General features: G+C 34.8%; 2 protein-coding genes across 4 annotated transcripts in view; one reads left to right on the top strand and one right to left on the bottom strand.

Annotated features, from left to right (window-relative positions):
* LOC106873166 (galactosylgalactosylxylosylprotein 3-beta-glucuronosyltransferase 1) overlaps positions 1-16,638 on the top strand; it is a 63,064-nt gene extending 46,426 nt beyond the window's left edge. For all 3 annotated transcript variants that reach the window (XM_052971763.2, XM_014920395.3, XM_089359928.1), the window contains exons 3-6: positions 1,656-2,173; positions 8,441-8,527; positions 14,070-14,276; positions 16,495-16,638. In XM_052971763.2, coding sequence (XP_052827723.1) covers positions 1,656-2,173; positions 8,441-8,527; positions 14,070-14,276; positions 16,495-16,596 — 914 coding nt within the window. In that variant the 3' untranslated portion in view covers positions 16,597-16,638. The remainder of the gene's footprint in view (positions 1-1,655; positions 2,174-8,440; positions 8,528-14,069; positions 14,277-16,494) is intronic.
* Positions 16,639-23,633: 6,995 nt separating this feature from the next.
* Positions 23,634-25,197, bottom strand: part of LOC106873165 (ataxin-3) — a 37,410-nt gene continuing 35,846 nt past the window's right edge. Inside the window, exons 6-7 of the mRNA XM_052971762.2 lie at positions 24,856-25,137; positions 23,634-23,940 (exon numbers count right to left, since the gene is read on the bottom strand). Coding sequence (XP_052827722.1) covers positions 23,870-23,940; positions 24,856-25,137 — 353 coding nt within the window. The 3' untranslated portion in view covers positions 23,634-23,869. The remainder of the gene's footprint in view (positions 23,941-24,855; positions 25,138-25,197) is intronic.

The following is a 25,197-nucleotide window of genomic DNA, read 5'->3' on the forward strand; positions in this document are numbered from 1 at the left end:
ATTACATCCCCATTTACCCTTCTATGGTACCTACCATCACTCCTCTCCCAATGTCATTATTGTTCTTTCACATTATAACCTGCCTTTAATTCTCATTGCTCCTCTGGTACTATATCTACAATTTCTTTCTCCTTTTCCTCACCATTACCCCAACCATGTTGTTTCCCCTGTTTCTCCTTTCTTTTTCCCTCCCACTCTAGTTTTATCTTCTGCAATGGTCCTCTCTTCTGCCCACTCTTACAATAATGTTACCCTGATGAAACAGACAACACCACAAAACAGTAAGGATCCTGATAGAGGGTAACCTTATTAATGTTACAGCCATGATAAAATGTACATAGTATGCTCTGTACAGGTGTTCATAGAAGTGATGTTTCTAGTGTACTGTGAAAAACATGTCTAACCATTCTAAACATGAGGAAATATTAACTTGCTTGGAAACGCCATAATTGGTGAGAGGAAGGGAACCCAGCCATAGAAAATCTGCTTCAACAAATTCCGTCTGACCCATGGAAGCATGGAAAAGTTGACATTAAATGATGATGATAATATAATGATGATATCTGTTGAAATTCACTGCCTTTTTTCAAATAATTTTGAAAATAATAAAGGATTTAGTGAAATAACATTTCCGTTATTAATCTGGTGTTTGGAACATAAATTAGCATGAAAGTTTGGTGCGAAGTTCTCATTTACATCGATTTAAATCAGGAAATTTGTATCATAGAACCAAGGGTGGTTCTCAAGCATGTGGGCATCAAAAGAGTTGATGTTTATGTTTTAATTTCTGGTAATTTTTTTTTTTCAAATATACACTTAATTTTTCCAACACTGCTGCCAACATATCTGTGCATATACAAGCAACAAGTTTAGACAGATATGTGTGTTATAACATGTGTATGGAGACTGGCAAAATTGAACTCTCCATAAGTATTTGTTTGTTTGCATGCATGACATCATCAACTTGTGTTTATTTACAATTCCAAAATTTACATATGCACTGCATAGTGACATATACTTGGTCATTTGCTTGTGGGGCATATTTATGAATATGTGTTAGTGCATGCTATGAATTTCCAACTCAGAGCAAGATTAAAAAGATAAATTAGAGGCAACTTTTTGTGCCCTTTAAGTAAAAAATTTGCAACTTATATACAAGTGTATTTAGTCTCATTATTAGTATAGAAAAATATAACATATTGATTTTACCTCCTCATTACAAATCAGTTTGCTTGGACAATAATATAACAAGTCATACTGTCCAGAATATGGACTCACACTTGGATTGGGGAAAATAAGTAGCCTCTTTATTACTGTGTTTCAAAGGGAGTTCAACCATAAATATTAACTTATAATACATTTAATACATTGGGTTTTTAACCTATTGTATTTTTCATTTGTTTCTACATTTGTGTTGCAAAGGTATCATTTAAGTTCTCATGTATAGTACACCACCTTAAACTTTTAGACTTTTAGGCTTAAAAATCTGGGGAAAAGTGTGTAGTATACTTGGTGTTTTTATTGGCTTCTTTCTCTTGGCTAATTTAACTGAAAACAGGCTATGCATGCAATTTATTATTGAATGATTTAGTGAGAGGAATTACTTCCATGACAAGATATATTGTGTTTCTTGAGTTTTTCTTTTGTCATTTCAGCTATTTTCCTCAATGAAAATACTTCTATTGATGAACGGAAATTAAGCTTGTTAACTGACTGCCAGCAGAAGTTGAAAGACAGAGATGATTATATTTTCACTCTTAAAACTGCACATAAGCCAATGAAACAAAATAGACAGAAAGAAACAATTACAATTTTTGCTATCACTCCCACTTACTCACGTTTAGTACAGAAAGCTGAGCTCACAAGACTTTCACAAACATTTTTACATATCCCCAATTTCCATTGGATTGTAGTAGAAGATTCTTCTACAAAAACTACGTTGGTGGCCAATTTTTTGAAAGAAAGCAACTTAAATTATACACATTTAAATGTAAAAACACCTGACAATTATAAACTGAAACCAACAGACCCTAACTGGTTAAAACCACGTGGGGTGCTTCAACGAAACCTTGCCCTTAATTGGCTTCGGGAAAATATTGACATTAACACGCAGAAAGGAGTTCTTTATTTTGCAGATGATGATAATACATATTCCTTGAAAGTCTTTGAAGAGGTTACTTCTCTTTTTATTATTATTTATTATTATAAAGAAATCATTATTATTATTATTATTATTCAGTAGTTTTATTTTTATAACGTGCTTTCACTTCACTACCGAGCGCAGCTCTGTGCGCCTTGGGTATGTGCTGTGGTTTGCTGTAGTGCTCTTATGTTTACTGTATTGAAAGTGTTTTGCGTAGAATGTGTGCAGTACCCAGTAGTGCAATTTTCTGTATGTTATATATATTTGTAAGTCCTGGTATTTTTGTTATGTATTTGTCTGAATATTTTTTTATTATACCTAAGGCACCTACTATGATAGGAATTGTTTCTGTTTTTAGATTCCACATTCGAGTTATCTCTATTTCCAGGTCTTTGTATTTTGAAAGTTTTTCCATTTCTTTTAGAGAAACGTTGTCATCTGCTGGTATTGATACATCAATTAGAAAGCATTTTTTTTCTTCATGATCTTTGACAACTATATCTGGTCTATTTGCCTTAATTTCTCTATCTGTGTGTATTGGCATATCCCAGAGTATGGTTGCTTTCTCGTTTTCTGTGACCTTTTCTGGCGTGTGTTTATACCATCTTTTTTCTGTTGTTATTCCATAGTGTTGGCATAGCTTCCAGTGTATATAGGTCCCAGCTCTGTCGTGTCTGTGAATATATTCCTTCTTAGCCAGGACTGGGCAGCCAGAGATAATATGATTTATTGTTTCTTGTCGATCTCCACATATTCTACAGTTACTTGTTATATTTCTTTTCATTATGTCATCATCATCGTTTAACGTCCGCTTTCCATGCTAGCATGGGTTGGACGATTTGACTGAGGACTGGTGAAACCGGATGGCAACACCAGGCTCCAGTCTGATTTGGCAGAGTTTCTACAGCTGGATGCCCTTCCTAACGCCGGTGGGGAGGCTCTGGTCTTGTGCAGCAATTAAAAATCCTTCAGTCTCTGCTTTGAGTCCTGAGCTTCTCAGCCATTGCTGGGATTTTTCTCTGTCTTCTATTATTATTATTATTATTATTATTATTATTATTATTATTATTATTATTATTCTTGTTGTTGTTGTTGTTGTTGTCGTCGTCGTCGTCGTCGTCGTCGCCGCCACCGCCACCGCCATCGCCACCGCCATCGCCATCGTCATCGTTAGGTGGCAAGCTAGCAGAATCATTAGCACACTGGATGAAATGCTTAGCAGAATTTCGCCTGTTACTATGTTCTGAGTTCAAATTCCACCAAAGTTAACTTTGTCTTTCATCTTTTCAGGGTCGATGAAATAAGTACCAGTTGAGTACTGGGGTCAATATAATCGACTATCCCCCTCCCCCAAATTTCAGGCCTTGTGCCTATAGTAGAAAGAATTATTATTATAAGGCAAGCTGGCAGAATTGTTAGCATGCTGGGCAAAATGCTTAGTGGTATTTTGTGTCTTTACATTCTGTGTTCAAATTCTGCTGAGGTCAACTTTGCCTTTCATCCTTTCAGGGTCGATAAAATAAGTACCAGTTAAACACTGGGGTCGATGTAATTGACTCATCCCAACCTCCCCCAAGCTGCCCTTGTGGCAAAAATTTGAAAAAATTATTATTATTGCTGAGTGAGAGTAGCACATGCCATCAAAGTGACACTGGGGTACAAATATACGAAGCCCAATATACCCCTCATGACTAGCCATCTGATAAGCACATGCATCACAACCATACATGCACAGCATGGTGATCTCACATCAAGATAAACAGTGCATGACCTTGCAGGAGGAGCTCAGAATTTTCTTCAGGTCAAGCAGCCTATCCCACTCAAAATGTCCCTGAATAAAGGTTGTTAAGGATGATGAACGAAACACTCATGTTTCTAAAGGTGAATTATTCAAACCCCAAAGAATCAGTCTCCATACATGGCTATGATGCACCCCTACTACTGCTGCTTATGATTGGAGATGCACATGTTGTTGGTCAGTAAGGGACATGCCCAACTGGCTATGGTCAAGCAACTGACAGGGAAATCTATGGTGTTGGGCAGAATATTTGCTGTAGCCCATCTTTTACACCAAAGCAAAACATGTACATGTTTACTCTTCCAATCAGTTAAGATCAGAAACCATGAGAGCCACTGCTTGATACTGCATCAAGGCATTTATTATTATTATTATAATTATTATCATTATTATATGGTGGCAAGCTGGCAGAATTGTTAGCACGCTAGACGAAATGCTTAGCAGTGTTTGGCCTGTCATTCCATTCTAAGTTCAAATTCCACCAAGGTCAACTTTGCCTTTCATCCTTTTGAGGTTGATAAACTAAGTATCAGTTACACACTGGGATTGATGTAATCGACTGTCCCCTCCCCCAAAATTCCAGGCCTTGTGCCTATAGTAGAAAGGATTATTATTATATTTATTAAAGGCAGCAACCTGGCAGAATTGTTAATATGCCAGACAAAATGCTAAGCAGCATTTTGTCCATTTTTACATTCTGATTTCAAAATTCTGGCAAAGTTGACTTTGCCTTTTATCCTTTTCAGCTTAATAAAATAAGTACCTGTTGAGCTCTGGATTTGATGTAATTGATTAGTCACTCCCACCAAAATTTTAGGCCTTGTGCCTGTAGTAGAAAAAAAATATTTAAAGGAGGTGAGCTAGCCGAATTGTCAGAATGCATAGCAGCATTTCTTCTAGTTTTACATTCTGAATTCAAATTCCACCACGGTCAATTTTGCCTTTCATCCTTTCAAGGTCAATGAAATAAATACTTGTTGAGCACATCAATGTAATCAACTAACTCCTGGCCCCAGCATTTATTTGCTTGTGCCTGTAGTAGAAAGGATTATTATTATTATTATTCCACCAAAGTCAACTTTTCCTTTCATCCTTTCGGGGTCAATAAACACTGGGATTGATGTAATTGATTCATCCCCTCACCTAAAATTGCTGCCCTTGTGGCAAAATTTGAAACCATTATTATTATTATTAGCAGCAGCTGCAGTAATATTATTAGTGATTTTGCTCTTCATCCTTCCAGAATTGATAAACTACATACCAGTAATATGTTGAATTAAATTCAATTTGTTATACTCCTCTTCTACATATTAGTAGTCTTGTGTCGATGCAAGGAATCATTGCCATTATTTTTTGGCAGTGGAGTGCCAGAATCATTACAGTGACAGAAAAAATGCTTTGTAGTATTCTTTCTGGCTCTTTACTTTCTAAGTTCTAACTCCAAGGTCAATTTTGCCTTTTATGTTTCTGTGGGGTTGATAAAATAAAGTGTCAGTCAAGTACTTGAATCAATGGTATCAACTACTCCCTCCCCTCAAAACTACTGACCTTATGTCTAAATCAAAAGCCATTGTTATTATGACTCATACTCCACAGTAGAAGTGTTAAGGCCACATCCCCTGGTCAAGAGGATTGGCCTGCAAGAGTCCTGTGCCAGTGCCATGTAAAAGCGTTTGTGCTGGTGGCACATTAAAAGCAGCCAGCACACCTTGTAAAGTGGTTGGCATTAGAAAGGCATCCAGCTGTAGAAACCAAGCCAAATCAGACTGGAACCTGATTCAGCTTGCCAGTTCTGGTCAAACCGTCCAACCTATGCCAACATGGAAAACAGACATTAAAGAATGATGATGATAATTTGATCAAAAATGTTTCAATTAGGTGACCATAATTTCTATGTAGTTAATAGCACTATGCTGTGTCCTTTGAAAAAATACTTAAATATTAACAGTTGAGGCCATTTAGCTGTGACTGGTACCATGGAAATGTAGAGTCTAGTATTGAACATGGTGATTGCATAACTGATCTTTATATTTTATCTTTTATCTGTTTTAGTCATTAGACTGTGGCCATGCTGGGGCACCAACTTGAAGAACTTTTAGTCAAATTAATCAACCCCAGTACCTTTTTTTAAGTCTGGTACTTATTATATTGGTTTCTTTTGGCCAAACTGCTAAGCTACAGGGGTGTAAACAAACCAGGGGAACAAATACAGACACAAAGTCACACACACATAGATACATGCAATATATATATATATATATACGATGGGCTTCTTTCAGTTTCCATCTACCAAATCCTCTCACAAGGCTTTGGTCGCCCAAGGCTATAGTAGAAGACACTTGCCCAAGGTGCTATGCAGTGGGACTGAACCCAGAACCATGTGGTTGGGAAGCAAGCTTCTTACCACACAGCTATGCCGTAATTTGTTAGCTAGCAGTACTGATCTTAAATTTTCCAATGAATTTAACCTGGAGGATATCTTCTTTTAAATGCACTGCATAAAGACAAAAGCTTGAGCAGTACCACAATGACCCGATAATATTTTTTTCTTATGGATGTGTAGGATACCATAATTAATATAGAAATGTAAGCTCTTATAAACTGAATTTGTAGCCCATCTTTGATTCCCTAATTATCTTTTGGAACTGCTTCTATAATGAACTCAGAAAAAGTGAATAAATGATATTACATTCCCTTTCTCTTTTGCCTATAAAAGTAGGTTGTTAGCCCACTTAGGAAATTTCAGCAGTTATGCCTCACTTTTATGGTATTAATTTATGGACAATGCTCCCTGCAATTTGTTTTTGTTGTTTCTTACATAGAATGGGTATTAAATGTTGAAAGGATGTTTTTGTAATGTCTTGTTTATGACTTTTAGTCACATCTTTTTAAAAGGCTTAGTGGTTAGAGTATTGGGCTCAAAATCCTAAGGTTGTGGGTTTGATTCCTGAACCAAGCAGTGCATTGTGCTTGTGAGCAAGGAGCTTTATTTGGTGCTGCCCCTGTTTACTCAACTGAAAATTAATAGAAGTCTAGTGCTAGTGCAGCCCTCCTCTCTCTCTTCTTGCTGCATCCATAATGTTCCATTGGGTCAAAGAGTGTCTGTGTCTGTTTGTGTCTACAGAGGTGCCAAAAACAATTAGTGAAAGTGTGGTAATGCATACTTGCTTACAAATGGTGGCTATATTCTTTTTTTAATGTCTCTGAAATGTACCCTGTATCTATTGATTCATTTCAAATCTACTGAATATAGTTAGGCAGTTCACTTGGTACATCATTGTTTCAGCTCTCATAGCAATTGAAAGTAGATCTTTAATTAATCTAGGAATGTTAGTAAGATAAATTGGTACCCTGTTCAGATTGAGATTTATATCCTATTCACTCTGTAACATGAATGTTGAGGTATTTACTGGCATGACTGGAGCTAAGAAATATACATGATTCCTTTGTTTTTTTGTTTTTTTTATATTGACTCATTGAGATACCACTGAAAAGTTTATTTTCAATCAAATATATATTAAAAAGATGATATTTTGTTACTTTCTCCAGGTCATTGATAGTGCTGCAACCCAATGAAATATCTGTTGGTTATACATTTTTCTTACAGCTTGCAGGGAGAACCATATCTCTCTCTGGTACACCTAAGTAAGCAAAGCTGTTGAGAGTTAAGTATATATCCATGACTATTGCTCAGCACAAATGCTGGAATACACACTGTCGAGTCTTTTGTTGACCACAACCTAATGCTTAGTGATCCAATTCATAATGAAATATTGTAGTCATTATGCCTTGTTAGGTAAAAGTAAGATATTTTCTGTTGGAATATTATGAAGACATCATGAATGAGAGATGTCAACTATCTCAACCAAATCAAGATTCTCAGGAATAGATATCAACAAAAGAAACTTGAAGGAACTCCTCAAATAGTGACTATCTCTAAATATGACCCTCCTCAAATAACAACTCAATCTCCATCAACAAGCTCCTTTTAAAACCTTTTTTTGGACGTAAGTCTGTAGAGCAGACTTATGTCCAAGATGTACTCTATAACAGTAAGACATTCACAGGAGTAAGGTGACATTTAGTATGAGTATTTTAACCCAAAATTACTCTTTAAACAGAATAGTTGTAACAAGGTCAGGATAACAGAGCTTTCATTTTAATATGCATATTACTGTCTCATAAGGTGGACAGCTTGCAGAATCTTTCACATGCTGGGCAAAATACTTAATGGCATTTCATCCATTTTTATGCTCTAAGTTCAAATTCCGCTGAGGTCAACTTTGCCTTTCACCCCTTTCAGGGTTGACAAAATAAGTACCAGTTCAGCACTGGTGTCAATGTAATCAATGTACCACCTCCCCATAAATTACTAGCCTTGTACCAAAAATTTGAAACCAATATACATGTTGCACTCTCTTCTCTCTAAAGTATTTAAATAAACAAATGAGTATGGTTGCAATTGTATTCAACAAGGAAAATACTTTTTTTTTTTCCAGATGCGTGATACTAAAGTGGTGTCAGTTTGGCCTGTAGGCTTGGTTGGTGGTCTTCGATATGAGAAACCCATAGTTGAAAATGGTAAGGTAAGCTGTAACTGGTTTAGGTAATGGATACAGAAAAAAGAAATCTTTAACAGATGACTATTTGAAGTATCATACCAAGTGTTTACAAAACTGGACTGTTTACATTCATGTGTTCTAATGCAGATACATGCATTGGATTTATATCAAGAAACAAGATAATGTAATTCACACATTTTAAAAAAATTATTTTTATAAATAATACTAAATAAATAGTAATAAAAGTAATAGAATGAAACCAAGTCACAGGCATTAACTTGCACTGCCATACACATCTCTTAACCACTAATTAATAGTCAAACAAATGTCTCACTTTTCATTTACATTACACAGCTTGCAATCTCTATGATTTTTCTAATTGCAGCTGGGTCTTATAGTTTTTTGCCAAGATTTCAACTAACTTTGCAGAATCTTTTTTTACCTGCTACTCCTCAACAAAGGTGGAACTGTAAGTAACACTCCTTAGAGGAATCCACCTTATTTGCCTCTGTCTCCACACTGCATGTTCATACACAGAAAAACTGCTCCTACACAACTCCATCTCACAGCCACATATACAGTTTCTAAGTGCAAAAACTTCTCCAATCCCACCAACCCATCTAATCCTAACAGTGAATCTTCCATTTCTTCAAACAGTTTGCTTCGAAAAGTAACTCTTATCTTCACCAAATACTTTAGTCTTCCTTTCTCTTCTTATTGCCATCTTTCTAAGCAAGTCAAAAGTGACAGAAACATTCTTAACACTTTAAGTCTTTTTCCCAGCTCATTGACCATTTGTAGAATCAAATGTCTCTTCCTGACCTGTATTGCACATTAATTGATTCATGTACTTCAGTAAAAGTATAATTATTGCCCTTGATTTAGCAAAACCTTCAACTGTGTCTGACATGAGAAATTGATAAGGTTGCCTGCCAATGAGCTACACTTGCCTACCTTGTTTTAGCCTGGAAGACTTTTTCTTTTTTGTCGAAGTTCTCTATGGTATCGTGCCTTGATGGATCTCTCTGCAGTCCACATTCTACCAATTTTGGTGTACCTTAGAATTTGATCACATCTCCCTCTTTTACTTCTAACTGTACTTCTAATTGCACATATTCCTTAGCATTTTATACAATAACATCATACACATGCAACCCTACTATTATACATGTCTACATTACAGAAACTTAGAAACATCCACCTACGATTTCAACAATACCAACATACAATTATTACATATATCAATGAAACATCTTGCACATAAACACACAGCTAAAACTCTGAAATATCTACAAATGCTAAGTTTCACCATCTCACTTGGTTTTCCATGACACATAAATATTGCTAAAACAGCATCCCAAAGACTTGTTTTCCCCCTTTCTGGCCAGAAAATACTTCATACCTGATTGGTTTCTGACTTTTTTAAAAGTCTAAATGTGATCCATAATAGTATACTGTTTATATATTTGAGATTATTCCATTACTATAGACACAAACTTCTGAGACTGCTTAAAAAACACACTATCTGGTTGATTGGCAAAGACTCACTCATCAACGTATTTGCATCTGTGAATTGTAGTTGTACAGTGGGACTGAACTTGAAACCACATGGTTAGGCAGCAAACTTCTTAAGCATATACCTCTGCCCCTTTTACTAAATTGAAAACTGGATGCCATCATACTCCACCATCTTTCATCGTGCTTAAAGTGTTGTTAGGATGAGATAGCCATCAGCTACGACAATTTATCTAAATGTTTGTCAAAATATCAAGCTTTATGAAATATTAGATGCTTAAACATCTGACAGAAATTGTTAATATGATTATAATTTTTTTTTAAACCACTTATTTTGATTTTTAATTGAAAAAATGTTCAACATTTACATCATCAATTAACTTATTCCTGGATGTGTGTAAAGTACCAGATCACATCAGTGACCTTGTGGTTTGGAATGTCATCACAATTAATTTAGAAGTAAAGGCTTTGAGTTTGAATCCAATCTGCAACTATACACATCCACAAATAAGACATCTCATGATGATTGGAGAACAAACCAAGTAAAATGTATTGTAGATGTAAATAGTATTTGTTTTTTTTTTGTCATCTAAAAAATGGTGTTATGCATGTTTGATGGAATATGAGTTTCTAAATATTTTACTTGTATAATACAATGATGTTAATTGTCAACTTTAGAGAGTACTAGCAGAAATACCCGGCGTTGCCCGGGTTAAAGAGAATAATGAAATCTAAAAACGCCGTCTAGACTACGCATCATCTTTATATATAGAGATGTATATACACACACGCACCCAAACACACGTATATATATGTATATCAATATAAATATATGAAAGTCAATGAAGTTTCGTAAAAGAAGCTGATCATTTACATACTTTCTTGCTGTTGTGATTATAACACCTCGTTGTAAACAATGTTCCTTGTTTTCCCTTGTGGAGCATATACAAATAGGGTTTTTTGCTGCCCACTCTTGAGCAGCCAACATACAGTTGTCCATGTGAGAAGCAGGGCTCTTCCAAGAGAAGACCAGCTACAGACAGTGTTTGACCCTGAGATTTGTTTATGGACATGGCAAAAGTCACACGAAGGGGGAATTCTAGTCTTCTGAATGTAAAAGGAATGTCTGCTCCTGATGGAGTAAGAGGAATTCTTGGAATAAAGACGTCATCCCCTTTTGCACATCCAGAAAGAATGGTAGCCTCGATAACATGTGACATCATTTTCTTTATCACGAGTCGTGTTCCATTGCAAAGTCTTGGTGGTTCCAGATTGCAGAGCAGCATAACAGGTGTTCCAACTTTAAGTGATAATATGTGGGGAGGTAGTCCTGGAGGCTCCAACGAATTGAGAAATTCAGGAGGATAGTTCACCACTTCATTTGTATCTGGAACTGTATCAACAGACTTGTAAGTTTGAAGATTGCCGGGAAGAGAATGCATCAGGTGTTGATTAATTTTTGTAACAGCTATGTTTTTTGGAGCTAATATTGCTCTTTCACATAGCCAATTGTGATTTTGGTAGTTTTGTTTAAAGTTGGGAAAGACTTTGTGTTTGAGGTCATCTACAGAATTAACAACAGAACAAAATGGCCGGAGGTCTGCAACGAAATAATTTTACTCAACACTTTGCAAGTGAATCAGTGGAGGCAAATATGCGTCTCATTTACTTGACAATTTATGCACCACATTGCAGAAATCACAATGTAAGTATATCTGAAAGGGTAGTCTTACACTGTTGTACCGTTGAATTACAAATAATGCTCATCTGTTATGTTGGGGTTAAAATTTCATCAACATCAAAAATATATGAATTTTCATGGGAGTTATGGCCGTTATGCAAAGAATATAATTTCCAAATTTCATAAAGATCCATTCAGTACTTTTGACGTAGTTTTGGATAAGAAAACAAATGACTAATGTGCATGTTTGTGTGCATGTGTATGTGGTGGGTGTATATATGTATAGATATTTGTATGCATGTATATATGTATATATGTACATATTACATGTACATCTATATATATATACATCTACACATATGTATACATATACATGTATGCATATAGATCTATATATATATATCTATCTATACATATACGTGTACATATACATCTATATGTATACATATACATCTCTCTCTCTCTCTCTTTCTCTCTCTCTCTGAAAGCATCTGTCATTACAGTATCGAAATGGTGTACATATACATGTACATGTATACATATACATCTCTCTCTCTCTCTCTCTTTCTTTCTCTCTCTGTGAAAGTATCGAAATGTGATTGTTTCAGTTAGTGGAATAGTTTCATTTTTAAAGTGAAAGTATTTGACATGAGTGTTTTTGTTTCACTTTTGACACGTAATACTTAAATAGTGGAGGAGATATTATGTTGCCGTGGGCTCGAACTCTGCAAGAAGTTAAAAATTTTTTTGACTAAAACACAACTGGAACCCTAAGTAAGGCATGTGTAAAATTTGAATGAAATTGGTTGCGTAGTTCTCGAGTTTTAGGGATTCACACAGACAGACAGACAGACACACATTCTCATTTTTATATATATAGATAGGACATATGCTTAGATTGTTGTTAGTGTTCTTAAGCAGATCTATGACAAAAATGTTCCAGAGCAATACCTAGAACTATCTCCCTTGTATATACAATGCTTCAGTGAAGTTCAAAACTACACTACACATTTCATTATTTACTGGTTGGTTGTGTATGTGATTCAGTGAAGTAATAATAGAATGCAGTGTAGCAGATAGGCTTGCCACAATTATATCCATCTATGCAGCTTCTTTGCCCACTATTTCTGGAAGGGTTGTGGAGTGGAGTCCTCAGGTACCTTCAACCTAGGGTCCTATCAGAAGCAACCATCATTAAACTTTCTGGCAGGATTCCTAAGTGTGACCAGCTATGACTATGGATATTATCCAACTATCTCATTCTTAGTCTACTCCTACATCTCCTGCTGGTTGACTCGGCTTCAAGAATCTGTCTTGTGATTCTTTCCTGCAACATTCTAATTACATGTCCATAGTACCACAGCTGTGATCTCTCAATGTGGAAAAGTAGCAGCTCAACATGGAGAGACTCCCTGATCTCCAAGCTATTCATCCTATCAAGTAACATTACTCTAGAGATCCTTCAGAAAAATCCCATTTTGGCCATAGTATAATAATCAAGAAATATTGCATCCACTTTCCTGTTCGTTTTGCTTACCTATAATTGAAGGATTAAAGAATTTACAGTAGCAAAATATAAGATACCCTCATTCATTGAAGTTAATCAAAAGTCATAGACAACTGTTTGTATAGTTTAGGGTCAACAATCCAACTCATATTGCAGTTATTTTATGTGAATAAAATTGTTGTTTAGTCCTAGTTAAGATTATGATCAAAGGTATTACAGCCTTGGAAATCAGAAATCCTGCTGTGCATGCATATATATATATATATATTAGTCAACATTGTCCAATATGCCTTTACATCTTTATCTTTTACTTGCTTCAATCCAAAGATTGCAGCCATGCTGGGGCACCAACTTAAAGGATTTAGTCAAACAAATCAACCCCAGTACATCTAAATGATGATGATGATGATGATTATTATTATTATTATTAGTTGTGATTTAGTCTCAAATCAATCCTAATGAAGCAGACCTGTGATCAAAATGTTCTAGCTGTGTCCATCCTGTCTTTTGCTAAGAAAATGTCTAATCGAATATAATCCAATGTGCTCTGCTTTTCCTGAAGGATGTAGCTACTATTGCAGTTGTGTTGTCTGACAAAGATCTTTAATTCTCAATATTCCAATCCCCCAAGCTGTAAATAGGGATCAACCAGGTGAGGTACTCAGTACAATGAGGTAGCAGTAGTACTGTAAAACTAGATCATCAAGTTTGTTTGCAGTTCTCATTTCAAATTTTCTCATGGGTCTTGAGAATGCAATGAGAAACTATTGTTGTCTCTACAGTCTCAGTATAAAAACAGATTTCTATATCATTTTATATATACACTATATTATTTTATATATTTTTGTTGTTTTTTCTTTTAGGTTGTTGGTTGGTTTACACACTGGGAACCAAAACGACCATTTGCTATGGATATGGCTGGGTTTGCTATAAATTTGGAAAGGATATTTCATTATAAAAAAGCACTGTTTACATACAAAGTACCTCGAGGTTATCAAGAATCTGTTTTGCTTAAACATCTAGGAGTGACTATTTCAGACCTTGAACCAAAAGCTGACCTATGTACTAAGGTTAGGATTTTTAATACTTTTTATATTTATGCAAAGATTTTTTTCCTTACTGTAGATACCCAAGTTGAAAAAGAAAGGAGAGTTAGAGAGTAAGATAAGGAGAGCAATAGTGAGAGAGATGATAGTGAAGACATGTTGGGATATGCCCTCGAGGGACTTTGTGGGTGGTGAGAATAGGTGAGGTGATATAGAAGTCTGGATTGGGTGAGTAGGCAGGATGAGGTGATTGTAACAAATGGTGGAGAGAAATATAGGAGAGGCTTAAGAGCTGGGGTTGCAGCAGATATGCACACCATGAAATTCATCAGAGTGCTTTCCAACATGATCATAGAAATCCCCAGCCATGATAACATCATTGTTTTTCATAGCCAAGGTAGTCCACAGAAGGGATATGTAAAAAAAGCGTTTTGAACAACTGCCAGCCTGACATCTAGAGCATATGCAGAGATAAAAAACACTTACATTTAACAAGACTATTTTTAGTTTAATAATCTTATTACCTACCCTGGCTACCTCAGTCAACTTATTCATTCGTTTCTCTGCTAGAATACCTACACCCACCCAGAAAAAATTTGTATCTATTTTCCTTGCCCACAAGCAGTCTAGCCAAGGCTCCCCTCCATCATACCTCTTGTATGCAGCATACATTTATGCCTCTGCTCAAGCATTTCAACAATATCACCAGACCTACCTTTCATTGTGCTAATGTTGATTGTAGCAGCTCTAAGCTTGTGGACCTGGGAAGCCTGGGAGGGTAATTGGGGAAACATTTTCAACATCTGGAAAGAAGATCTTTGCTGTTGCTTGCCTGGTTGTAGTGGGTCCTTATGCATAGTGACAGTAAGTATTGGTTGTGACATGGATTACAATTACAATTCCTTTCAGTCCCTTAAAGCCTTCATGGGTACATAACTGTTAGTGTGGGGTGGTGAGTAGATAAGGTTTGAGGAATGAGAAAATTGTTATTATTAAGTCACCAAATAATGTTTTTGTCAATGCAGAAAGAACCAAGCACACTGTAATAACATATACCTATAAATTATCATCATTATCAAAGTGTAAACATATATACATATACACATAAGGCAGAGACATGAACATACATATATAACACAGTCACATATAGATGTTAATACATGCATGTAGACCCACAGGACACATACATATATATATACCCATGCACTCGTATAACATTTCATAGATTGTTATACTGTCATCTGCAATAAATATATAGGCGCAGGAGTGGCTGTATGGTAAGAAGCTTGCTTCCCAACCACATGGTTCCAGGTTCAGTCCCATTGCATGGCCACTTGGGTGTGTCTTCTACTATAGCCTCAGGCCAACCAAAGCCCTGTGAGTGGATTTGGTAGATGGAAACTGAAAGAAGCCCGGCATATATATATATATATATTTGTGTTTGTGTTTGTCTCCCCACCATCACTTGACAATTGATGTTGGTGTGTTTATATCCCTGTAACTTAGCAGTTCAGCAAAAGAGACCGATAGAATAAGTGCTAGGCTTACAAAGAATGAGTCCTGGGGTCAATTTCTTTGACTAAATGTGGTACTCCAACATGGCCAGTCAAATGACTGCAACAAGTAAAAGAATAAAATTTATATATGTGATAACATTTTGTAAACAAACTTTGGAAGCGTCAAATGTGTTTGGTATTTTACAGATGAGAAAGTAAATTTCAAATGCAGTAAAGCTGTAAGAACAGTAGAAAAAAGTTGGCAGCAGATGGCTACGAGAGCCACTGGCAACATTTTCCTGTCTTATAAGGGTTAATACACAATCTTCCTCTGCTGTTCTTACAACTTTACGTTTGAAATTTACTTTCTTGTCTGTAAAACATATATATATACTTATATATTATAAATATGCGCACACAATCATATGCCCATTACACTCCTATGCACATGCTCATACATAAGCAGATATAACATACACATGCAGTCATATGTACACATGTGCTTGAACCTCCTTTATAAAAGGTGGTGATGAGGGGTGAGAGTTGGTAACAGGAGTGAATTGAGATTGCATAATTGTATGCAACTAGTAATTTTCCAAACATATCCTTGATGGAAGTTAGAGACATATTTGTTATTACTGCTAGAAAGCCCCCCACCCCCATTAAGATATCTCTGACAGAAATTGGAAGTTATAAAATTATCATTCTAACATTTCATTTTAGACAATATTTCTCTATGGTTTCAGATTTTGGTTTGGCATACCCAAACAGTGAGACCAAAACTAAAGAATGAAGTTGAAATGAAAAAGAAAATTGGTCATGGTTCAGATATCAACATTGAGCTATAACAAAATTTTTTATTTTTTAATAAAATTTTTAAGAAAATAAAATGTTTGTCTGGTTTTAGAGAATGTTATAAATCGACAAAAATGCCATTATTTATTTTTATAATGGGCATCAAATCAATATTTCAACAGAGCTACTTTCATTTTTAAGATCAAGGAACTTCTTTTTGATACTAAGTGTTACCATTAAGTTTGCGTGGGTTGGATGATTCTGTAATTTCAGGCCATTTGCAGAGCTTGTTAGATTGTTTCTTTTTTGAATTGTTTTCATTTTGTGTTCTTAAGTTCACTGATATGAATAATGTACTTTACTTCATAAAACATCACCATCTGCAACAATACTTTGACTTAATAATCCAGCACCTTATGTACATGTGAGGACATGTGACTTAGTGGTTAAGGTGTTTGGTTTACAATCAATCAACTCAGCTAAAAAACTGCTCTCTCCTCCAGCTATCACAGCCTTGATTATCCACTAGGTTAAGGGTGAGAGGGAGAAGATATCTATAGCTGCTCACGACTATATAAGCACCCAAAACAATTTGTGAAGGCATGATACAAGCTACCAGGTCATATTCACTGAGATTGCAGAATATGTACATAAAGATTATACAAATCTAGTTGGTTAGATGTCCCACAATTTCTAGCATGTAGGTAATGGGGTCAACATACACTTTTGAAGTGATATGGTAAGTATAGACATTTTATAAAATAGGAAAATGTAAGAAGAGAGAAAAAATGAGATGTAGAAGGCATAAAAAAAGGAGAAACTCAGAAATCCATTTCAAAACTTCCACAAAATTCACTTTTCTAAATATCAGAGGATAATAGTCACTAACTTGACCCTTAATCAACTAGGTGCAGGAAAGTCCCAGCTTCATGCATGTGTTTTTGGCTAAACCAAAACATTTAACAGTATCACACAGCTCTAGTGCTGATTTCAAATTTAAAATTATACAGATTTGAAAATTAGTGATGCTGAAACAAAATATAGGTATAATGCAATGTTGGATAATATTACCCACACAAAATTTCTTTGTTGAGCCTTGTTAGGTCTGTGGCAATAAACTCTCAGAAAGCTGCATCTGCAGTTCAGCTGAACTCAGTTTAGCCATTTCACATCAAATACTTTTTGAACTTGCACACAATTTCCAAATGAAAAACCTGTCAATAGAGAGAGACTGCACTATCTTGTATTGCCTTTCATACAGCATATCAAGTAGAAGCATTTAGCAATGATTCAATATTCTAAGATGTTCTTTCCTGTTTCATTCTTAACCCATCTTGGGGTATCACTGAAGAATCATTCCATAGTAAAGAAAAAAATAAACAGCAAAAGCAAATTAACCAGATAGAGTTAATGCTTTTTCTCGCTTCTTCACAGAATTACATAAATAAAGTGCAATGGTTTGAATGGGAATAAATTATGAAGTTTATATTATTATATTAAATATTCATGTATACATACTAGTATGATTAAGGCAGTTAATTAGCAAAGTCGTTAGTATTGAACAGAATGCTTTGTGATATTCATTCCAGCTGTGTTCAAATTCCACCAAGGTTAACTTTGCATTTCATCCTTTTAAGGTCAATAAAAGTATCAGTGAAATAATGGGAGACGATTATTTTTCTCTTACAGACACACTTTCTCTCTAGAAGAAATCAGCTGTGTTCAGAAATATCAAGAGATGGACTCACCAGGTTTAAAATGTCCACGACATGCCATATGTCATGATGACAGGCACCCCTATGATTCCTTGAAGAGTTGCAGACCATTACCTATACTAGTATGACTAAGAAAAAAATAATGCCTATAACATGAACAGTATTCAGTAAGAAGTAAGGGCCTCTATGAAACAAATTTATATTGCTTTGAATCTCTATTTCTTTTCACAAGTTACTAATGCTTGGGAATGGAATGAATGTCAACTGATTATGAACAGTTGAACAGAAAATAAAATACACTTGATATATGACACTGCTACCAGCAAATAAAATATTACATAATATACACACATCATTGTGTCTGAGGTGAAAATATGTTTTCTATAACTTACTAGAGTTACCTTACTCTAGGAAAAAGTGTGAGATAAGTGTAGTTATTTTGAAATTGAGGTCTGGAGTTTGGAATGGTACCAGAGAAGGTAACACTATTGTAAGGCAGCTTTTAGAATAGACTGTAGGTGACATTTGTTCTTTTGGTGTTAGAAATGACAATATAGCTGACTGGAATTGTTTAGCTCAAGGACAATCTAGATCAGACCAACTTAGGATCAAAGATGTTTCATCCATGACCCTCCCATCTTTTTTCCAGGTGATGTATGTAGCACATTATCCAAAGTGTCCTTTGTTTTTTAAGCTGGCAGAGTTTCATCTGAGTAATTTTGGGTGCCATTTATAGCAGGTCAAGTCACCCATAGAGGCTTTGTTGTTGGCTCATAAGAGAAGCAAGTGCAACAGGCAGTTTGAAATACTCCAAGTAACCAGTGAAACTATGATTTTTATGCACCTTTCAAGCCTCCTTTTTTCTATCAAAAAGAGAATATAATCAATTAAAGGATATACTAACAGTATCTATTATTATTTATCATGTAGTTAGTATTAGTCCCAGAGGAATGAATACCATTGTGAATCCAGCACCAAGACCATCAATAGGATTTGAATTCAAAAATAGTAACATCCCATCATTGACTTATCAGAGGCCTAAAACAAGACATGCAGGACATTATAATACAATACAAACTGCTTTATAAGATAAATGTCATACGTTTTAAATAACAGTTGATTTATATTTATAAATAGTCTAGACTTGTATTCAGGTATACTACAGAAGGTGAGAACAAACTAACTAGTTAAGCTGGTATGTAACTGTTTCATATGACCATAAGTTCATACCTTTTGTACTGACATCCAGGCAAAATTTCTATATTTCTTTACCTTGCACATGCCTTGGGCCAACCAAAACCTTATGAGTGGATTTGGTAGACAGAAACTGAAAGTAGTCCATCATATGTGTGTGTGTGTGTGTGTGTTCGTCCCCCACTACCGCTTGACAGCTGGTGTTGGTGTATTTACATCCCCGCAACTTAGTGGTTTGCCAAAAGACACTGATAGAATAAGTACCATGCTTAAAAATTTCAAAAGGAAGGTATTAGTTGAAACCATCAATCCCAGCAAAATAAAGTACTGGTACTTTATTTTATGGAAGCTGGAGGAAAGAAAGGCAAAGATGATCTCAGTAGGATTTGAACTCAAAATGTAAAGAGCTGAAACAAGTACTGCAAGGCATTTTTTCTAATGCTCTAATGATCCTGCTAGTCAACCAACTTTAAATAATGTCTAATTTAAGTACAAGGTCAACACTTTTGCAGTGAGAGCATTAGTTGATGCCATTGAGCCCACTACTTGACTGATACTTTATTGAGCCAATAATGATGAAATTACAATGGAATTTGAACTCAGAACATAAAGAGCCAGAACAAATACCACAAAACATTTTTCCAACACTAACAATTCTGCTAGCTTGCCCCTCAATTTACAAATAATGAAATTCTAACTTGAACTTCATGGTTATGTGGTATGCCTTACAAAGTATATGCAACAATATGCATATGTTCAAAATTTCAAACAAATTGTGGAAAAATACAGTAAAAGTTTTTAAAAATAAAATAAAAAAAGAAATGGCAAACTAAAACATCACCAGTAGAATTGTATAAATAATTAAATTTTTTCATTTTAATTATATTTATTGTATAGAATTTACATTTGTCTTAATATTTAAAATACTCAGACAAAATTGTCTTTAAAATAAAATAAACCTTATTCATAATAAAGTGAAAATTAATGTATCAAGTAGCATTGGCAATTTGAGTCTATTAAGATTAAAATAATACTACTAGTCTCATATGACAGGGGTAAAATGTCACAAAGAAATATTTTCAAAAATATCTTTAAAAAAAAATGCAGTAGTTTTAATACTGAAACAGAGAAGTGTGAGTTGAGAATACCAACATTTCAAGACAAATTCCTCAGCTATTCATGATACTATCTTTCAGAATTCCTGGCATTTATTCAGATGGCCCAAACTAGATTTCTTAGATGAAAAATAGAGAATAGAGAATTATATTTCTAAAGAACTATCAGCATATACTCAGTTACAACAAAATCATCATAGCAGTAATTAAAAAAAAAAAAAAGGCTTGAGTAGAGTGCTTATCAGCACAGTGGCATTCTACTGTCAACAGGAGCAGCCTACAAAGATTGCATTTTGGGAGAGGATTGAGGACAATTTATGAGAGTAGAAGAACATGATCAAGAGTGAGCAAAATAAATTATATAGCAGTTTGGCAGTTGATATGCAATTCTATCAGTTCAATAAAGTTGTTTAGCCCCAAATCAACCTTGACCGAGCAGATCATGAGCAAAGGGTATTCTAACTGTAACCTTCTGACTTTTCTTTTTCAGACTATAACTAAGGCTTCATTATCCAATGTGTCCGTTCTTTATTTAGGATGGCAAAGTGTGATTAAAGAACCTGCTTTTTCTATTTAGTCAAATGACCATGATGCTTTATTCTCAGCTTAGAAAATATTGAATGGCCAGGTGTTGATCTGAACATAGTCAATCGATTGATGCCCAAAAAATTACAACCCTCTGCAACATTAGTTAGATACATTACTAACCTATGCAAATAAATCTGCTTTTTAGTGTCCTGAATATAAGATAGTTTCCAGATATGATAATAATGCTCATGATTAATGCTGAAGTGTTGGCCATTTTCTTTTTTTTTTTTTTTATGTTTTAGGGAAAAAAAAACAGCACCCATTATCCTTTTTGGAACCTGATACTGGTAAGAGGAAGAGAGGAGGTTATTCTTAGATAGGAGACCTGGCCCAAATGCTTGCAATAGAGTGAACTTCATTAAAGGCACTCAAGAGACTGGTGCTGGTGTTAAATTGGACAACAGATTACTTTAGCATCTGTCAGTATGTTCACTCCTGAAGTGGACTAACATATTTCTTTCATTATCATCCATTTAGGTCTTGTAATACAATCACTGGTCACACACTAGACAGAGTATACTAAAACCCTCCTGACAAAACAAAATATATTCCAGTAAAAACAAAATGAGATAGTCCAACTTCTAAAAAGAAATTTAGGATTCTCTGCTTGACAGAAGGATATATATGTCACAGACACCAACTGGAGCAGTCATTTTCTGACAGCAATTTCAATGTATCTAATGGGAAAGTTAGGGGATCTTCTCTTATGTAAAAAGTAGTTTAAAAGTATCAGTTACACAGAGGTGTAGGGTTCACTAAGGATCATGCGCTTTAGTGAGGTGACAGTACAATCAGCTGAAATATCTTTTCCAACAAAACAAAGCAATTGCTTTAATATTTGACAGTCACAATGAGTTTGTTGGATTGGCAATTTGTAATTATAAAGAAACATCAAGAAGTGGTCTGCTCTAACAAGTAGAAATCCTTTTGTACATCCCAAGTATATTAATACTCTGCTGATTACAAAATAAAATGAAAGACCAATTGCATGAATCAAATCAGTTAAGTGGCTATGTTATTTATGAATACTGTAAATAAAAATGTCAGATGTTCCTCATAGGTATGTAAATTATCTTTGTGCAATAAAATTTTTAAATTGTTGAAATCGCTCCCCTTTTCTTTGAGAGTTGCTAATAATTGTTGCTAGTGTTTTGCTTTCTTTCCACAACTAAGAGGGAGAGTTCACTTAATTCAGAATTTTTAGCATAAAGCACTCAATACATCATCCCTTAAATGATTACTCTACATTTCTAGTATGACTATAAAGGAGTGTCTTGGTAGTTAAGCTTTTCTTCCTTGTTTTAAATATTCAGTACTTTACATTTCTTTCACATGAGTAAATCATGAAAATGCCACTTCCATCTATAGCCTCACAACATTCGCCTTTCTTATAGCTTTTACCCCTCTTTTATGAAATTTCTATTTTTGTCTTGACCCTTCTGAAATTGATTTACCACAATGCTCACAGTAAATCAGGAGAGGAAGTAAGAAAATTTCCTATGTAGCAGGTTATGAGGGGGAATATGGTAATTAGTGGCAAAAAATATTCTGACAAATTATTATATACTAACAAAGAGATATGCCTTTTCTCCACATCACATCCTACTTCAACAGACCAACGATAATGCAAGAACAGACTGATATATTGCATTCAACAGTGTAATGGAAATAAGCAATTTTATGTCACAAGAGTGAGAAGGGCTTGGAATAGCAGTTAGCTCACTAGCAGGTGACATTCTTTTTTCTTACAAAAGTTTTTAGGTTCCAATCAATCTCTAATATTAAAGACTGGAAACTATTTACAGCTGCACCAGTATTGCCAGCAAAGGTAGTGGAAAGTATTTAAATCCAAGCTATTATCAAGTATTAAATATTTGTCATCTATAACATTCTCAAAGCAAAAGCCCTCAAATTCAAATACTTAAAAGTTGTTAATCATAGTACCAATTACTAAATAACTAAAGTGTAAAGCATCTCGTATATCCAAAAATTAACATGAAGCCCTACATTCTTTCTACAACTAAGTCTGAAAACTACTTTTATCCTTATAAATGTTCATTAAAGTAGTGGTTTAGTATTTTTAAAATCTCAAAAATTTGTCCAAAAAGAATTCAACAGAAAAAACAAACAATACTATACTCTATATAAAAACAAAGTTATATTCTCAAATAAGATTCCTTGAAGCTTGTTAATTTCTAAAGAATGCTTTTGGTTAAGATAAAATGGGAACAAGAAGAGGAGGGACTGAATGAAAAAGCAAAAATTAAAAAAAAAGATTGACACCAGAAACCAGTTGAGATGTATTTCTCCTATATGTAACATTAATAATGAACCCTTTTGACTAAATACAAGGACAATATTTGTAGGAGAGTGTACAGATGATCAAATAAGCCAAGTATCTATCTTACTCGGTCTTAATAATTAAGCTGATGGTTATTTTAATTAATGAAATGACTGCTAGTACAACATACAAGAAGGTGAAAGGTAAAAAAATATTTATATTGCAAAAGTACAAATTGCATCAATAAATAGGCATTGCTCCCATAGCATTAGAGTCAGTTTACAGAAAATACAACCAACTGTGATACAGCTTTCTGCATAACTCTGTAAGAGAGAGAGAAATGAAGGAAAGAGAGGTGTAGTGTACAATTAGCACTTTCTGTTACTAATATCACAACAGAGTTGACTGTCCTAGTTCTTCATCCACAGTAGCTTCACATTGGTGCTGCTGCTTTCATAGACATATAAATTGCTTTCTGAAGCATCTCTTCTTCACTCAATTCTTCTGTAAGATAAAATCAGAAACACACATAAAATATTTGCAGCTGGTGCAAGCATGAAGAGACATAATACTTTTTAAAGAGTTAACTGACTAACTTCATGCTATTAAGAGTAACAATACAGAAATCTAAGATCAAGTGAAACATATATAGTTCCACTTTCCTCAGTCAATCTAGGTGACATAAGTTCCACTCCAAATTTTAAAACTGAGATTATTGATACAAGGGGCATCCAGTTGTAAAAAATTATCAATTCAATAATATGCAAACATCTAAATTTGTAAAATCATCCTTTATTTGTTAAGTTTGCTGAATTGGAGCTCAACACTGGCTTTATAAGGCAGTGACATACAATTTATAAGTGAATGCTATTGTGTTATGGGTAAACTCCCAGTAAGATGAGTTCAGGAACTGATTCATAATCTGTTTGTAACTGTTGCACTAACTTTCAATAATTCCTTTGAAAAAGCATGAATAAATCACCCATTTATAAGAAACTCTTATTTGTCATTATCATCATTGCTTTAACATCCACTTTTCCATGCTTACATAGGTCAGATGGAATTCACTGAGGCAGATTTTTTTATGATTTGATGCCCCTCCTGTCGCTAACCTTCACCTGTTTCCAAGTAAGGTAATATTTTCCCCATGGCCAGATATATTTTCATGGAAGAATAGAAACAAGTGACACCATTTGCAAGACAATGATGCTCATTTACAATGGTTGTGTGATAAATACACATACATACAGTCTCTCTCTCTCTCTCTCTCTCTCTCTCTCTCTCTCACACACACACACAATCAACTTCTTTCAGTTTCCATCTATCAAATCCACTCACAAGGCTATGAAAAGTAAATCAACTGTCAGACTTCCTTTCTCAAGTTAAATTAGCTATTAATTGAATGTGTGATATACTTACCCCCATTTTCTCCATTTTCCCCATTTTCTTTAACAGATTCAGATTCATTTTCCATATTAGTAACAGAAGAAGAATCGGCTGCATTATTCTGTAAACAATTTGTTTTGCTTAAGTAGGTGAGTCGTTTTTGGCGCAATTCATCAATGGATATCGGCTGTTTTGAAGGCTTTTGTGTTTGAGATTGTTGACTGGGAAGAGACTGGGGCGTACCCCAAGTCTGATGTACTTCCAAATCAGGAGTAGTATCTTCAGTTCCAAGACAATTATCTTCTGCCTTATCACCTGAAATCATTAAAAAAAAATATTAAATTTCAAAAGCATGTATGTCCATGTGTGTGTTTA

This window comes from Octopus bimaculoides, chromosome 11 (assembly GCF_046866305.1).
Source record: "Octopus bimaculoides isolate indiv1 chromosome 11, ASM4686630v1, whole genome shotgun sequence".
Taxonomy (NCBI): Eukaryota; Metazoa; Mollusca; class Cephalopoda; order Octopoda; family Octopodidae; genus Octopus; species Octopus bimaculoides.